At 39.0% G+C, this 18,787-nt stretch overlaps 1 protein-coding gene across 5 annotated transcripts in view; it reads right to left on the reverse strand.

Moving 5' to 3' along the window:
* pde3a (phosphodiesterase 3A, cGMP-inhibited) overlaps window positions 1-18,787 on the reverse strand; it is a 521,929-nt gene that overhangs the window by 84,470 nt on the left and 418,672 nt on the right. For all 5 annotated transcript variants that reach the window (XM_073066138.1, XM_073066136.1, XM_073066135.1 and 2 more), the window contains one exon: window positions 10,047-10,204. In XM_073066138.1, the coding sequence (XP_072922239.1) occupies window positions 10,047-10,204 (158 nt within the window). The remainder of the gene's footprint in view (window positions 1-10,046; window positions 10,205-18,787) is intronic.

Genomic DNA, 18,787 nt, shown 5'->3' on the forward strand with positions numbered 1-18,787 from the left:
TCCATAAACCGAATCAAACTGACAATTCATATGTGTGTGAATTTACTACCTCATATCAACCATTTGCATTTGTGTTACCACTCTGCAATTCAATATGAGGACCGGGGCAAAAATAAATAAGGTGCAGGCTGTCATCTCGTTTCACTTGACAACATGCCAATTGAGTTTAAAATCACAAATATTAAGCTAGCTGTTTCTTGGCTACAAGAAATGGCCATGGAAAGTAAAAAAAAATCTCCAAGCATCATTTTTAAATTATTAACATATAGCTTTGTAAACTGGGCAACCCTGGCTTCATCCGATCTAAATTCATTCCTTTGACCTGTTGGTCTGTCTCCCAAAACTCTCCGCAACTTAAAACTAGCTTATTTTCTCTCTTTCTCAGTGCTCCTTCAGTCCAAAATATTAACTCTTTCTCTTTCCACAGATGCTGCCTGACCTGTTGAGAGCTTATAAATATTAACCTTGCCAGTGATGCCCATATCATAAAAATGAACTAAAAGCAATCCCTCAGAGTAATTAAGACCATAAGATCATAAAACATAGGAACAGAATTAGGCCAATTTGGCCAGTTCATCATAACAAATCATAACAAATTTATTATCCCTCTCAACCCTATTCTCCGGTCTTCTCCTGTAACTTTCTTGATGCCTTTACTAATCTAGAACCTATCAATCTCCGCTTTAAATATAACCAATGAGTCGGCCTCCACAGGTTCACCCCACCCTCTGGCTAAAGAATTTCCTTCTCATCTCTGTTCTAAAATGACATCCTTGTATTCTGTGCTGTGCCCTCTGATTCTAGAATCTCCTATTATAGGAAACATCCTTCCCACGTTGACTCTATCTAGGCCTTTCAATATTCACAAAATGCTGTGTTCCACCAGCATTTTGTGTGTGTTGTTGTTTGAATTTCCAGCATCTGAAGATTTCCTCGTGTTTGCTCTTTCAATATTCGATAGGTTTCAATGAGATCCCCCCTCATTCTTCTACACTCCAGCAACTACAAGCCCAGAGACATCGAATGCACCTCATGCATTAATCCTTTCATTCCTGGGAAGAAGCTGTTCCTAAATCACTGGGTGGGTGCCTTCAGGCTTCTGTACCTTTGAAGCCTGACATTTACCCAGTGATGGGTTTGACACAACAATATTAATCTTTATGCAAAACAAGAAGCAGCCTGCAACAAGATAAAGTCCCAAACTCCACAGACTGACCTTCCTGAAGCAGTCTCTGGAAATGCAGTACCACACCAAGTTAGTGTCCTGATTTCTAAGGATGCCTCACCAGCCACGTTCAAAAGTTACTGCTGACTGCTCAAATTGACAGTGCTTCCTGGAGACTGTAACTAAGGGCAAAATGGTGACCAAGCCAGTAGAGGTGCTGACTCACAGTTCAAGTGACCAGATTCTAATCTTGACCTCTGATAGCGTCTGTGTAAAACACAGAACGGTACAGCATAAGAACAGGCCCTTTGGCCCACAACATGGAGCCAAACTAATTAAGTACCTATTTAAGCTAATTCTTTCTGCATACACAGTGTCCATATCCCACAGTCCTTGTACATTTGCATGTCTATCTGAAAGCCTCTTAAACATCTCTGTTGTATTGAACTCCATCACCACCCCTAGAAGTGCATTGCAGGCACCCACCTTTCACTGTGTAACAATCTCGTTCCACACACCTCCTTTGAACTTGCCCCCTCTCATCTCAAATGCAAGCCCCAGCATGAGGTTTCAACCCTGGGAAAAACAGATACCGACTATGTATCTATGTGCATCTAATGAGCTTATAAACCTCTGTCAGGTCTCTCTTCAGTCTCTGTCACACCAAAGAAAACAGCACAAGTTTGTCCAACTTCTACTCAGAGCACATGCCCTAAGAGGCAGCACCCTGGTAAACCTCATCCGCACCCGCTTCAAAGCCTCCACACCTTTCCTCTAATGGGAAGACCAGAATTGAATACAATACTCCAGAAGCAGCCTGACCAGAGTTTTATAAAACTGCAATATAAATTTCTCACTTACACACACTCACTCACTCTCTCTAGGACACTATATTGCATCATTGATATTTAGTTTAATGTCTTGAGTTTCACATTTATTTTGTAGTTTATTGGTCAAAATGGCTTCTGTGAGACAGCTAGTCAGTATTCCTGAAAGAGTGGGAAAACAGAGCAAAAATCTGAAATTAATCATGAATATTACTATGTGAAACAAATCTAAAATCCTTAGGGTCATCCATGGGAAAATGTCTACAAAATATTAGAATCAGTACTTTCTTGCAAGAGAAACTAACAGAAATAGCTTATCATTTAAAAATAAAACCATCTCCTTGCCCTGTTCCTCGAGAAGCTGTGTTTCTGTAGTTTCTACAACAGTGCAAAGACATTTTAAGATGCCTTGCAGAGAAATAATCAAACAATAATTGATATTAAGCCAAAGAAGATTTCAAAAATCCTGGGAGAATTAAAAAAAATTGGTCAGAATATTGGTGGTGGGAGGAAGCTGTTGTACTAACGAATAAAAGGAATGGGAGATGGAATAACACACAAATCCCATAAATCAGATGCTGATCTGCAGAAAACAACTGATAAGTTCTGGATTGCTGCAACTACAAATTGGCAGAGAAATGAAGGGCTCCTTTTGTGCTATAAATTCCCAAGATTCAAATGGCACTGATTTTATAGATAATGTAAAACTGTAAATTCATAATATTCTCCAAGTGTTCAATAAAAACCCATGTTCCTAAATTGGATGTGCAAGTTTTCACCCTATCAGCATGACTAACTTCTTATTAAATAAAGTTGTAAAACTTAAAGCTCTTAAATACTAAAGGCATTTCGGAATATGCAAAAAGGTGAGAAGTGAAGTCCATAATGGGTTATGCTCACTGACAAATATCAATCTTAACTGTGGGCAAGCACAATTCACAAAAGAGAGAGAGCTCTCTTTGATAGGTTGGCATTTGCTTTGGGTTGGCATTAGGGAGAAGCTGATCCAAATCCACATTGTTCACGTTCTTTCAACAAGGATATTTATTGCAGTGGAACATTCAACATTTTCCACTAAAATCAGATTTCTAATTTCCTCTTCCAGGAACAGTGTTGTGGAAAGAGAGATAGTCAAAACCAGGCTGTTTGAATCTGAGATGCTGGTTGAAATTGAAGTAGTAGGAACAACAGATACTGAAGTAGAATTAGGCCATTTAGCCCACTGAGTTTGCTCAATCATGACTGACTTTTCCATTGGCTTCATTCTCCTGCCTTCTCCTTGAAACCTTTGATGCCATTACTAAACAAGAACTTACCAACCTCTGTTTTAAATATTTCCAATGACTTGGTCTGCACAGTTATCTGTGGCAATGAATTCCACAGATTCACCACCCTCTGGCTAATGAAATGCCTCATCTCTGTTCTGAAGGGACATCTTTCAATTCTGAGGCTGTTCCCTCTGTTCCTAGACTCTTCCACCAGTGGAAATAACCTTTCCATATACACACTATCTAGGCCATTCAATATTCAGTATGTTTCAGTGAGATCCACCCTCATTCTTCTAAACATCAGCAGGTACAGAACCATCAAATGCTCCTCATACAATAACCTTTTAATTCCTGGCATCATTCTCTTACACCTCGTCCAGATCTACTCCAATACTAGAACATCCTTTCTTAGATATGGGGCCCAAAACTGCTCACAGTATTCCAAATATGGTCTAATCAATGTCTTATAATGTCTCAGCATTACATCTCTGTTTTAACATTCTAGTTATCTCAAAATAAATTCTAACATTGCATACGTTTGTCTTACTACCAACTCAACCTGCAAGTCAACTTTTAGACTCTTGAGACCCTTTGCGCCTCCGAATTCCGAATTTGCTCCTATTTGAAAAAATAGTCTATGCCTATATTCTTTTTACCTAACTGCATGAATATACACTTCTCTACACTGTTTTTCATTTCCTAATTCTATGCCATTTTCCTAATCTGTCCAAGTCCCTCTTCAGACTTTCTTCTTCCTTAACACTACCTGCTCCTCCACTTCCCTTTGTATCATCTAAAACCTGGCGACAAAGACATAAATTCTGTCATCTAGATCATTAACATACAGTACTGGGCAATTGTCTTAGGGACATACACTGAATATAGCTAGTGTGCCCAAGATTTTGCACAATACTGTAAAATGTGTAATGTAGCGGACCCAACACCTAACCTTGCAGAGCACCACTGGTCACCAGCAACCAGCCAGGAAAGGCCCCATTTATTCTTATTCTTGCCATCTGCCAGTCAGCCAATCTTCTATCCATGCCAACAAATTTCCTATGATACCATGGGCTCTTACCTTGTTCAGCAGCCTCACATGTGGCACCTTGTCAAAGGCCTTCTGAAAATCCAAGTAAAAAACATCCATTGACTCTCCTTTGTCTATTCCGCCTGTTATATCCTCAACAGATTTGTCAGGCAAGATTTCCCCTTGAGGAAGCCATGCTGACTTTGGCCAATTTTATCGTGCACATCCAAGTACTCCAAAACCTTAATAATGGACTGCAACATCTTACCAATCACTGAAGCTGAGCCTATAATTTCCTATAGCAAACAAGAGAAAATCCACATATGCTGGAAATCTAAAGCAACCCCAATAAAATGCCAGAGGAACTCAGCAGGCCAGGCATCATCTATGGAAAAGAGTAAACAGTCGATGTTTTGGGTCAAGACCCTTCATCAGGACTCCAGCATTTTCTATGTGTTGCTATAACTTCTGATCTTTTGCCTTGCTCCCTACATGAAGGGTGGAGTGACATTTGAAAAATTTCAGTCCTCTGAAATCATTCCAGAATCTAATGATACTTGAAAGATTGCTACTAATGCCTCCACAGTCTCTGCAGCTACCTCCTTCTCAACCCTCGGTTGCAGCCTATTAGGTCCAGGTGACTTTATACCTTCAGACCATTCAGCTGTCCATGCACATTACCTTTAGTAATAGTGACTACATTCACTTTTACCCCGATTCTTGAATTTCTGGCATGCTGCGGGTCTCTCCCACAGCGAAATATCTTTTTTTAAACTACCTTTCCAGTGTTATTTTCCAGTAGTCTGATGTCCAATTTTTCCTCTTTTTTACTTTATATATATCGGGTAAAAATATTTGGTTATTTACATTATTCGCTAGCTTACATTCATATTTCATGTTTTCTCTCCTTATTTCTCTTTTAGTGTCTCTGTTTCTTTTTAAACACTTCCAACTAACTTTTGCTTTATTATATGCCACACTTTTGCTTTTATGCTGTCTTTGACTTCCCTTGTCAGCCACGGTTGCCTCATCCTCCCTTTAGAACTTCTGAATCACCCCCAGAAACTCCAGACTTTATTCAAAGTAAAACAACCATTTTCAATAAAACTACGGTATTATCAGACTTTACTTTCTTCATCTGCTTGGAAAAACTGTAAAACTCACGCTTAATAAGTTCATTAGCAAGGTTGATTTTATCTCATATCTGATGCCTGTTATTTACATGAGGTCTCAACTTCTGTTGAATATGAAGACTTGCTACTGCTATGTCTCTATTTCTATTGCATTTCGGTTTACATGCTGATTAAAGGTTTGATACATGATGCATTGATCACTTACAGGAGAAACTCATGTGACCTCTTCATTTCTTACATGGACAAATATGAGGCATATCAGAGCTGGAAGGATTAATAGTTCTAGAGATACGATTTTTAAAATCCAGATATCGATTTACTGTAAAAAATGTGCAAGTTTATTTTGTAATTGCTTATAGCTCCTTCTCAGTCTTGAACACCATTGATGTTAAAGCAATAGGCAAACAATAAGCTTATGTTCATGTTGTACTTTGTATGACCTCAGGACTTCCCACAAGTTTTGCCTAAATACTTCTGGTTTAATCACAGGAGAGGCAGCAGCCAGCTTATGCTCAGCCCTGATGAGGTCATGATTTCATAACCTGCGTTCAGAGACTTTGTCTGAGTGATACACATCAGATAGAACACCAGGTTAGCTCCTCTTAAAGCTGCAATGAGTGCTTAGGCGCTCTGCTGGAGGGCAGACAAGGGACTTACTTTAACACCTCCTGAAGAAACAACAGCTCAGCAGGGGCAGCACTGCTTTACAAGTGCAGAACAGTCTCTGGTTTTATTCTCAGTCCTCTGGCATAGGACTTGATGCTGCAGTACTTAGACAACTAGGCAAGGGTTTTATAACTACAACTGGGAAGAGACTGTATGAATGCTACCAGCAAATCTAAGCAATTTCAGCATGATCTTGATTTCTACTGTTCAAATTCATTACATTTTTTAAGCACGGAACTTTTAAGGATTTTATTATTAATGCTATCAGTTCAAACGAAAAGGTGGGTAAAATAATGATCAAAGAAACAGAATATTAATTATTTCCTGCTTGGAGTTTTATAAGCTAAGAGCAAAAGCATCTAAAATGCTGTTTAGGTGTTTAAATTTGTCATTGATAGTTACATTTACCTATGTTGAAAAGTACACGCCATCAACCTCTCAATGTCAGCAAAAGCAAAGGGCTGATTATTGACTCCAGGAGGGATCACAGGACCCTTCATTAGGGGATCAGAAGTGGAGGGGGTCAGTAACTTTAACTACCTCGGTGCTGCTAATTCAGAGATGTGTCCTGGGATGAGAATGTAAATGCCATCACAATGATGGCGCGCAAGTGCATTTACTCTCTTAGAAGTGGATTCAGCATGTCATCTAAAATTTTGACAAACCTATAGATATGCAATGGAGGGTATCCTGACTGGTGGCAACATTTCCAGGTTTGGAAACACCAATGCCCAGAAATGAAAAATTTACACAAAGTGCTCAGTCCATCACAGGCAAAGCCCTCCCCGTAATTGAACACATTAACAAGGAGGACTGTCACAAAAATGAGAACCCACATCATTCAGGCCATGCTCTCTTCTCATTACTACCACTGGACAAGAGATAAAGGAGCCATTGGTCCCAGACTACCTGGTTCAGGAACAGTCATCAGTCTCCTGAACCAGTGTGTATAGCTTTGGTCACCTCGCTGAACAAGCTACACAATCTATACTCACTTTTGAGAACTGTACAATTCATGTTCTCAAAATTATTTGTTTACTCTTTTTCCTTATTATTGTCATGATTTGTCCTCTTTTGCACATTGGATGTTTGTCAATTTTTGTGATGTATAGCTTTTCATAAACGCCATTGCATTTCTTTATTTTCCTGTAAATGCCAGCAAGAAAAATGACTCTCAAGGTAGTAGATGGAGACATATACGTACTTCGATAATAAATTTACTTTGAACTTTGAACTGTGATGTACAGATTGAACAATGGTAAGCATAACTGTTTAAAATAACTGGCAAATTTTGGAACTGGATCCAACGAAACTGTCAACATTATTTCTAAATGAGTAAGCTGTAAAAAACTGAAACAACTCATAAGTATCCTTCAGGGAAGTTAACTCACTGCCCTTACTATCTCATACCACGCAGAATGATTCTAACTGCCCTCGGGACAACTGGAGCTTGGCATTATCCCGCTTTTCGAAGGAGCAATAATGATAAATAACATGTCCAATTTTAATCAAACAGGGAGAAGGGAAGTTCTCATTTGCTAATTTCAGATGATTGTTTATTACACTTGCCACCATCAGGATGTGTCTCTATTTAGTATTCTTCAATGAAACAGCTTCAGGAAAGCAAAAACATCTGTTTTACAGGCCGGAGCACCAACTTTCATTTTTCCAGTGCCTTCAATACAGCTAAATTCCTGAATGTTTCAGAAGAGTGTTGCGCACAACAACTTGACAAAACAAGTTATGCGATCAAGAAGTTAGTCGAGAAGGCATTATACATGTAGTGCCTTTGGGAGGAAATTCCAGAGCTGAGGACTTGAGTAGCTAAAACCACGGGCATTGAGCATAGAGGGTGGGGGAAGTAAGGATATAATGAATAAATTGGTTATAAGGTTGGGTGGGACTGAAAAAGATTACATGCTATTCTTTAAACATTCTCATATCACCACTATTACTTCAATACTTATTGATTAGGAATGGTCTTACACTCAAATATTATACATTGAACTATCACAGTTATTGTTAAATAGCATTTTCTTCATTAGATATTGATTTTGGTGAAATATTTTGTTTTCTTTTTACTAGTTATGGTTAATTTCTCTTACTGTGCTATTATGGCAAAATTGGTAGGCATCATAGAGTCATATGGCACAGAAGCAGGCCATTCGGCCCATTGAGTGTCTGCCAACTGTTAGACACTGATTTACATTAATCCCATATTATTCTGTACACATTCCTGTCAATTACTCCCTTTTTCTACTATTCACTTCTACACTGGGAACAATTTACACTGACCAATTTAGCTGCAAACCTGCACATTTTGATGTGGGAGGAAACTGAGCAGTCAGAGGATACCTATGCAGTCATAATTACACTGTGCAAACTCCACACAGAGATCAGGAATTCACCCAAGTTGCAGAGGCTATGAGGAGCAGCTCCTCTGCAAACATAATTGTGCACTATTTTCTTGCTTTATTCTTGTTTCACTTGCTTTCTTCCCTTATCTATCTATTTATCTCAAGCCTTCTTATTTATTGATCTATAACATGCTATTGCTGGCAAAATCATATATTCTCCCTCATTACGAGTAAGAGGTGAGGCCAAACAATTACCATGGGTGGCACAGGAGTGCAGCATTTGGAGCAACACTTTACAACACAGGGAATCAGACTTCAGTTACCACCACTGCCTGTAAGTAGTTCATACGCTCTCCTTGTAATCACATGTGTTTCCTCTGGGTGCCCCAGTTCCCTCCCGCTTTCCAAAGACGAACGGGTTAGTGTTAGTAAGTTGTGGCATGCTATGGTGGTACCAGAGGCCTGGCAACACTGGCAGGCTGCCCCAGTCACATCCTTAGACCGTGTGGGTTGCTGATGCAAACGACACATTTCACTGTAGGTTTTCATTAAGTAGGAAAAATAAAGCTAATCCTTAATATTGATGTGATCTACATGAGTAATCAAATGTGATGTGGGTTTCAATTGGTACTCTATGAAATGCAAATATATTACTTATAAAGACATTCTTAAAATGTGTTCCTAGTCCTGGGTTTCATGGTTTAGGACTTGCACTGGCAACAGAGAAATGGGTCTCACAAACATATTTCCATATGAATACACCTACGTCACCTGCGAACAGTGCATACTGCGACCAAAATCACCTAGGCTGCACATTGATGCATGGCTCAGGCCAGTGCTGCTCTTGCCCAAAGCAAAATTGCACACTACACTGGACTTGCGTTAACTCCACTATTTTCTTTTGCGATTACTATTTGTACCAAAATTGAATTCATTTCTTAGCTCAGTACCTTTAAAGTGGTCTCAAGGTATACCCCGATGTTTTAGATATTTTGCTGGTTTCATATCTATTGGAAACTCTAAATGAACCAACAATGTCGACAAATCTTTAGTTTTTCCTTAGGCCATTCAGCCCAGTGGATCTCTGCTGGCTGTGCAGAGTAATTCCACCAGTTGCATTCCTCCACTTATTTCCCTGTAACCTGTTACCTCCGCATTCCCATTAATCCAATCTGATCCTCCTGTCACTACACTGAGGGCAATTTTCAGTGGCCAATTAACACAAATTCAGGGCATGGAAGGAAACCATGGAGGAAGTCCACGAAGCCAGGTGGAGAACATACGACCACGTTACAAACCAAACCAGGGTTCAAAACCAAACCTGGGCCAATGTGCAACCTTCACTTGCCAGCCCATCACAGTGCACCACTTGCTATTTCCAGGCTCCAGGAACCCCTGCAGTGTTCCTCCACATAAAATCCATTGCTCATAAAAAAATTGTAGAAACAATCCACTAAACTTGTGTCACACTTTGAGTTGCCTTTCAACGATTAAGTTAGAGGCCGCAACTTAGAATTTTACAACTAGCTTCAAGATTAATTATTTTCTAGTGTCAATGCAAATTTTAAATATATAGCATCCAAGCTTAGCAGGTAGAGCATACCTGCCCAGTGAAGCCTCATGAGTGGGTTTGATGCTTGAACTGCGGTCTCTCCTGACAGGTCCTGGCTCCACAGTAGGTAGACCGGTGGCAGAAGTTGTTGTTGTCCATGTGGATGAAATGCGTCTTAACAGCCCTGGGGGCAGACTTCTCCTCAGTCGCTAAAGGAAATGAAAAAATTAACTATGTTTGAAAGATCCAAGTTCAATCATCAACAAGCACAAATAAAAGTAAAGAACTTAACAGATTAAAGTTAATTCAAGTGTTAAGGCACGGGGGGATATGGAATTAATGCAGGCAAATTGGATTAGCGTTGATTGGAAAACTGGTTAGCATGGATTTAGTAGGCCAAAGGCCCAGTTTTTATGTTGTATAACTTTACGAGTCTCAGTTAGCCCTGAAAGTAAATAATTACACACTACAGAAAGAGGCCCTTCTGCCCAACTCGTCAATGCTGATCAATGCGTCTTCCTGAGCTATTCCATCTGCTGGCATTTGGCCCGTATCCCTCTGAGAGTCTAAATCTTTATTATAGGTGAAGAATTCAGTGCTTTGTGAATAGGATTATTTCTGAAGGTCAATTCAAGCTGGCTGACTCCAATGGTTCTTTGTTATAGGACAATAGATATTACACACAAAAATATCAGAATAAACTAACAGAAGGAAGCAATTTAAATCATTAGCATGAACCAATATAACATCAGGAAGGGGAATGGCAAGGCCTTCAACCAAATAAACAGGTAAATGAAGCATTTTTAGATAGAAAGTACACAGTTAATTAAATCAAGTTGCATTAGGTGCTCTTTATAAGGCCTTGATAAAGAAATTTTCATAGCATGTACCTGATTGTAATCAAGAGAGCAACCAAATGGTTCAAATCAGAATCAGATTTATTATCATTGACATGCGTTATGGAATTTGTCGTTTCATGGCAGCAATACAGTGCAAGATATTAAAAAAATTACTATAAGTTACAATTTAAAAAATAAACAGAGCCGGAAGAGGAACAGTGAGGTAGTACAAAACACACACGCAAGGTAGTGTTCAAGGACCGTTCAGAAATCTGATGGCAGAAGGGAAGAAGCTGTTCCTAAAATGTTGAGTGTGTGTCTTGAGGTTACTGTACTTCCACTTTGATGACAGTAACAAGCAGAAGGCATATCCCAGATGTGAGGGTCCTTAATGATGGATGCCACAATCTTGAGGCACCACTTGGTGGGGAGTGTTGTGCCTGTGATGTATCAGGCTGAGTCCACAACCCTCTGCAGCCTCTTGCAATCCTGTGCAATGGAGGCTCCATTTTAGGCTGTGATATAAACAGCCAGAATGCTCTCTTTAACTATCAAAAGAAATTTGTAAGTCTTTGGTGACATACCAAATTTCCTAAAACTGATAATGAAGTATAGCCGCTGGTTACCTCTTCCTGATTGCATCAACGTGTTGGCCCATTATAGATCCTCTGCGACACTGATACCCAAGAATTTGAAGCTGCTCACTCTTTCCATTGCTGACCCCCAATAAGGACTGGTGTGCGTTCTCCTGATTTCCTCATCTTGGTTTTGCTGAGCTTGATGCAAAGTTGTTGATACTGGAGGTTAATTTTAAATAACTTTCACTGGAATACTAGCATAGTTAGGAATGGTATATCCTGTTGGTTGACTGCTCTGGGAGTAGTCAATGTTAATGTCCCATGTAATGCACGTACAAAGCTATGCAAAAGGCTTAGGCACCCTAGATTTTTTGATGTGGTTTCAGATGGTATGACCTCCACAGAGCCCTGATCTCAACATCATGGGATTAGCTGGAGAGACAGAAGAAAGCAAGGCAGCCAAAGTCTGCAGAAGAACTATGGAGAGCCCGCCAGAACAAACTAACAGACAATTTTCTCATAAAACTGCATGACAGGGTACCTAAGAGAATCGGTGCAGTTTAAAAACAAAGGGTGGTCACAGCAAATATTGATATGATCCAGTTGTTTACTCTTTACAGTATTTTTTTGTTATTTATAAACTGTATATTCCATTATTTTTGAAAGCATCTTTGCTTTACAGAATTTTTTTTTTACATATGCCTAGAACTTTTGCGCAGTACTGCACTTTTACTACAAATCACTCTAGGTTTTTTGCAGCTGACGGCAATACCAGGAGCAAAACAGACAACGAAGAGGAATGAGATCATAATGTTAGTTAGCAGGCAAGAACAAGTTATGCCAACACCACCATTTCCCAGCTTGATTCTCCAGTCTACACTCTCCTTTAACTTTGCACTTTGATAAAACTGGCCTTGTGGTGCAGTTTTGGATACACTGTGGGTATTAATAAGTTTGAATGATCTCTCTCACTCTCCCTCAGTACTGTCAGAGCAAGATTTAATTGACGCAGTTTGGAGACTGGGCTCTAATTCACATTATGATGTGTTCCAGTTCTGATTGCTTCTTTTTTGTTGCCATTTATGGGTGACTTTTGAATGAGGTAGTCTGCTGATAATAAACGCTGAGTTGAACTGAAATACGGCTTTTGATTTTGTGCTTTTGATCTTTTCTTTGTGCCATTTGTATGACTTATTTTTTCTTGTACATTGGGTGGGGGGGTGGTGGTTTGATGTTTTTCTTTGAAATGGGTTCCATTGTTCTTCTTTGTTTCATGGCTGTCTGTGTGCAAGATGATTCTCAGGGTTGTATACTGCATACGTAACTTTGATAATAAATATTCTTTGAATCCTTTAAATGTTCCTCAAGATGGAAATTTATTAGATGTTAGTTTCATCTGTAACATGCATAGCTTAGAATATGAGTTGCTTATAATGTGAGTTTTAAATTTGTCCCCTTAAACCTTACATTGTGTTTGTGCTGCATTAAAACCTCAGGAAGGAGACCAAATAAAGGGATTGTCATCAAATAGTATGGACTTGTTTCTGTCTAATTTTTTCTCTGAATACAATGTTACAAGTGTTTAGTGCTTTCCATAATGTTTGTAGGGTGTTGTGTGGAAAGCGCTGAAGCAAATTTCAGTTGCTGCCAGTTACAGATGCTCTAGTCAGTATTCCCTGTGGATTGCAGTGTGACTGAGCAATGTATAGAGAGCAAGGACAGACACACTAACTCCAGCAAACTGGAGGAGGCCAACATGAACAGCATCTCTACCATGATAAAGAAATACCAATTCCGGTGGATAGGTCATGTCATTCGGATGCCTAGCTCTTGTCTCTCCTAACAGATCCTTTATTCCTAGTTGAAGGAAAATCAGCGAGCCTTGGGTGGGCAAAGGAAATGCTTCAAAGATAACATCAAATTCAGCCTGAAGAAACTCAACATTTCATCTAAAAACCAGGAAGACGTTGTACTCAAAAGATCCAACTGGTGGAAGTCTGTTCAAGAGGGAGCTGTGTCACATGAGAACAACCTCCATCTTGCAATAGAAAACAAGTGGAAGCTGTGAAAGGAGAGACTAAATAACCAAAAGACCCAACCACTAACCACAGCCACCATTTGCTCTTGCCCATAATGCACCAGAATATATAGATCCCAGATCAGGCTCTACAGCCACCTGAGGACCCACCAATAAACAACCCGTTAGGAGAACACCATACTCAACTCAAATGACTTCACTACTAAAGGGCAAGCAGAAGTGGCAGAGGGGAAATATTGTAGGGGGAGGCAACCTCCCAACATGATCCCAATGAGCAAAAATGTTAGAAATTTTACTGCTTCAGTTGGCCATTCCACACTGACTCCCACCCATTGTAGTCATAGGTGCAACCTCAGAGATGCACAAAGATGGCACTGCCAGTGGACTTGAGGGTTTCAGTCAAGTTTTATGTGGCTGACTCTTCCAGGCTGGAGGTGAAGAAATTAGATACATCTTGCAGTTCATCATTTGATTCACTCAGGAGATCTCCCATCCATTGCCACCAATCACACAGTTCTCTTAACCTGCACTGCTCTTTTCTACCTCCTATCCAAGATCCACAAACCTAATGTCCGGTAGGCCCAATGTTTTTGCCTGTTCCAGCCCCAATGAACTTATATCCGCATACCTCAACTCTAGTATATCCCCCTTGGTACAGTCCCTTCCCACCTACATTGCAACACTTCACCTGCTCTCAAACTCTTCAACAACTTCCTAATTTTCACTATGGATGACCAAACACTAAACACTTCTGAAAGAAATGACCTTCCTCTTCTAGCTTCACCCTCATCCCCCCCATCCTGATGAAGGGTGTCGGCTCATTTCTTTAGCCAGATTCTGGTGAATCTGGGGAATTCTTTGCCACAGGCAGCTGTGGAGACCAAGTATTTTTTTTGCATATTTAAGGCAGAGGTTGATAGATTCTTAATTGATTAGGGCATGACGAGATATGGGGGGAAGGCAGAAGATTGGGGCTAAGAGGAAAAATGGATCAGCCATGAAGAAATGGTGGAGCAGACTCGATTGGCCAAATAGCCTAATTCTGCTCCTATATCTTATTGATTTATGGATGCTGCCTGGTCTGTTGAGTACCTTCAGCATTTTGTGTATGTTACTATAGATTTTCATTATCTGTGGAATCTTTTGTCATTTTATTCATTCACTGGAATTGGCCAACTCTGACAAGGTCAACATTTAAAGGCAAACTCCTAGGAAAATGGAAGTGATATGCCTTTGTGATTCCTTGGTTAAATAACTTTGACAGTAGTGGTGGAAAGGGAGTGCCAAGATTTAGTCCCAGCATCATTGAAACACTGACCAACTATCTCCAAGTGAGGAAGGTGCCAGGCTTGGAGGAAAATCTCAAATTACCAGGATTCCCTTGCATCTTCTGTCATTGTAAATCTGGGATGCAGACTGAGGAGGTGTCACTGAAGAAGCTTTGATGAGTTGCCTCAGTGCATATTAAAGGGGTCATACAACACAGGAGGTAGAGTGTTCAGGGTGGCAGATAAGGTGTCCATCAAGCAGGCTACTTTGAAGCATTAGTTGCTGTTTCTTGTTTCAGAAATCCATTCAGCCACACAAGTGGTTTCTATCTTTTTATAGCAAATCTTTTCCTGAAGCCACGCTCCATCAAATCTTGACTCAGTATTATGGGTGGCCACTCCCTTCCATGATTCAAGTCACCAGTTCAAGTCTGAACCAAGGCTGTAATGAGATCTGACATGGTGTAGCACTGGTGGAAACCAGTCTCAGCTTTACCATGTAGGTGATCAAATGCCATCTTGTAAGTTTGCTGATGACACTTTACCATACTAATCCTATTTCTCTTGGTTCCCTTCATACCTTCATCTTGACTATACTGAGTGATTGAGTCTCTGCAGGAAGTCAGCGGGAGACGCTCATGGAGTGAGTACTGTTTTAGATTCGCTCCATAACCTTTACTTTTTTTAACCTTTGATCACCCTTATTCAACTTATTTTTACCTACACCAAAAGATTCTTGCTATTTTTTTGGACTTATCGTTAAGAGTTTATTGTGAATTTTTGAAGATATGTACTCAGAAATGGCTCTTAGATCTAAAGGACGAGAACCCGGGCGGAACCCGAATGGTAATGGAAAGAAGCAAGCTCATCCGCAACGCACTGAATTAACTTATGAATTGTTATTGGAGGTTTTGGATAAAAAATTTGATGAACAACAACAAAATTTTTAAACAAGATATAAAGGCTTTTCAAGATTATATGGATAAGACGGATTCAGTAATTAACCAGCAGCAAGTTCTTATCGCATCTCTGCAAGAAGACGCTCGGAAACAAGATTTGATAATTGAAAAATTGCAACGGGACTTACTTTCGACTACTAAACTGGTGGAAACACTTAAAGCCAAGAGTGTCGACTTTGAGAATCAGTCCAGAAGACAGAACCTACGTATACTTGGTCTTCTAGAAGGTATCAAACAAGGCGACCCTATGAAATATTTTGCTCAACTTTTAAAGGATGCGTTCCCGTCTGTTTTTCCAGACAGCCCGCCGTTACTTGATCGCGCTCATAGAATTATGCGTCGATCACCGAGTATTTCAGCTAAACCTTCGGTTGTAATTGTCCGGTTTCATTACGTACACGTTAAAGAACAACTTATTCGTGTGGCTCGGCGTGCAGGAATGGTTAAGTTTCAAGATTACAATTTCCGTTTAGTAGAAGATTTTAGTCCTGAGGTAATGAGGGCAAGGCTTCTTTTTAAACCGCTGATGTCTGAATGTTATGAGAAAAATTTAAAACCAGCGCTCTTATACCCTGCGAAGCTCAGAATCTCCCCGCCGAACGCTCCTCACCGGGTTTTTCTTTCTACATCTGAAGCGAGAAGTTTTCTGAACGAGAACTTCCCTACTGCTACGGTCTCTCTTGACTAATGAATGAGTGATTTTGATCATGTAAAATGGTTTTTTTGGTATAGGTTTACTTTATACTTTATACTCAAGTTAAAGTGTTTTTTCGACATATTAATCGTTTTGTTTTACGCACTTTAACCATTATACTGTATCGCTGGCTATCTTCTGTTCCTTCGAAGGTGTATTTTTAAACCTTCGAAGGTGAATACTTTTTTACTAAGATGGTGGTTTTTTGAAAAAAACATTTTTGGTGTTTTTTTTAAAGATGGCGCTATTTTTTTCTCTTGTCTTCTTCCTACAATGCATCGCTTATCACAGTTTAAATATTTTTTGGTTTGTCTGGGTTTTAACCCGATTTATAAGTTTTTAGTTATTATATTTTCTTCGTTTTTTTTACTACCAATTATATTTAAAAGTTTGGTTTTAGTATAGTGATTATAATTTTTAAAGTTTGGGTGGATTTTTTATATATATCCTTCATATACGGAGTCGTCTTCTGCTGATATGGGGGTAGTGTTAGTTTCATTCCTTCTTTTTCTCAGCCTTTTTCTGGCTCTGGTTTTTTTTCTCTTTCTTGAGTGGGAGGTGGGTGGTCTTTTTTCTAAGTCTATACTTCTTTTACCAGTTTTTTTTAGTTTTTTCATTTGGGCTGACTTTGAACTACAAATATGTCCGCGATGTCGTCACCTCCGGGTCCGCTTTTCATTTTTGTTCCTCTTCCGGGTGCATGAGTTTATAATTTGGTTAACCCTTTTTATACCAAAGGGTTGATTTTAGAAATATGGCTCAGACCATTAATTTTGTTTCTTGGAATACTAATTGTTTAAACCATCCGATTAAACGTAAGAAGATTTTCAAAGTATTCCAAAGACTTAATGCTCATATCATTTTTGTACAAGAAACTCATGTGAGGAAGGAGGACAAATATCACTTTTTTAGGTTTTGGCGGGATCAACAGTATCATTCGAATTCGAATGCCAAAGTAAAGGGAGTTTCAGTTTTTATTGACTCCTCTATTGCATTTGTCCAACATGATATCTTTTCGGATCCGAATGGTAGATTTTTGTTAATTACGGGCTTACTTTTTAATAAAAAGTTTGCTATGGTTAATGTTTATACTCCAAATGTGGATTGTCCTGATTTTTTTAAGTCCTTATTTACTTCTTTACCTAATTTAAATGAATATAAGTTAATAATGGGTGGTGATTTTAATTGTTGTTTAAATCCTTTGATGGACAAATCACATCTACTCAGACTGTGCCCAATAAGTCGGCCACTTGTATCAACTCTTTCTTGACTGATAATGGAATTTTTGATATTTGGAGATTTCGGCATCCTAAGGACAAAGAGTTTTCTTTTTTCTCACATGTTTATCATTCTTATTCGAGAATTGATTATTTTTGTATTGATTCTTGTTTGATTCCTTCGGTAAATGGTTGTGATTATGATATTATAGGTATTTCTGACCATGCTCCATTAAAACTTTCTATTAAATTTACGGACACAGTTCCTAATGCTAGACAATGGCGATTTGATTCTACCTTATTGCAAGATCCGGACTTTATTAAATTTATGAATGAACAGATCGATTTCTTCTTCTCAACCAACTCCACGGAAGATATTTCTTACGGAACACTTTGGGCCACTTTTAAAGCATATATACGTGGACAGATTATTTCTTACTCTGTTGGTCTGAGAAAACGCATAAAGAAGGAAGCTCTTTTATTGGTTGATAAAATTAAAGAGATTGACAAGAAATATTTGATTACTCTGAGTAAGGAGCTTTACAAACAAAGGGTTGAACTTCAAACAGAATATAGTTTATTACTTACATCTTCGATTGAAAATCAACTGATGAAGTCCAGATCTGATTTTTATATACATAGTGATAAATCGGGTAAACTGCTAGCTAGTCAATTGAAGAATGCTTTGGTTAAACGTCAAATTACTAAGATCCGTCAGCAAAACGGGGATTTGACAATTAACCATGATGAGATAAATAAATCACTTCAAGATTTTTATACTTCCCTGTATCATTCTGAATTTCCTCAGGATTGTAATATCATGTGTGATTTTCTTGGGAAACTGAATTTCCCAAGATTACACCAGTTGATCTTTCAATATTGGAAACTCCTATGACTGATGCAGAAATCAAAGGGGTTATTTCTTCCATGAATTCAGGGAAAGCACCTGGTCCGGAAGGGTATACAGCAGAATTTTTAAAATGTTTTTCCGCTACTCTCTCTCCTTGGTTATACAGGGTTTTTGAAGAAGCAATTAGATTGGGCAACTTGCCACAATCTTTTTATACAGCTTCTATTTCTTTAATATTGAAGAAAGATAAAGACCCTACTGATTGTGCATCCTATAGACCAATATCCTTACTGAATGTAGATTCCAAGATTTTTTCCAAGTTACTTGCATCCAGGTTGGAGAAGGTATT

This window comes from Hemitrygon akajei, chromosome 14, assembly GCF_048418815.1.
Source record: "Hemitrygon akajei chromosome 14, sHemAka1.3, whole genome shotgun sequence".
Classification (NCBI taxonomy): Eukaryota; Metazoa; Chordata; class Chondrichthyes; order Myliobatiformes; family Dasyatidae; genus Hemitrygon; species Hemitrygon akajei.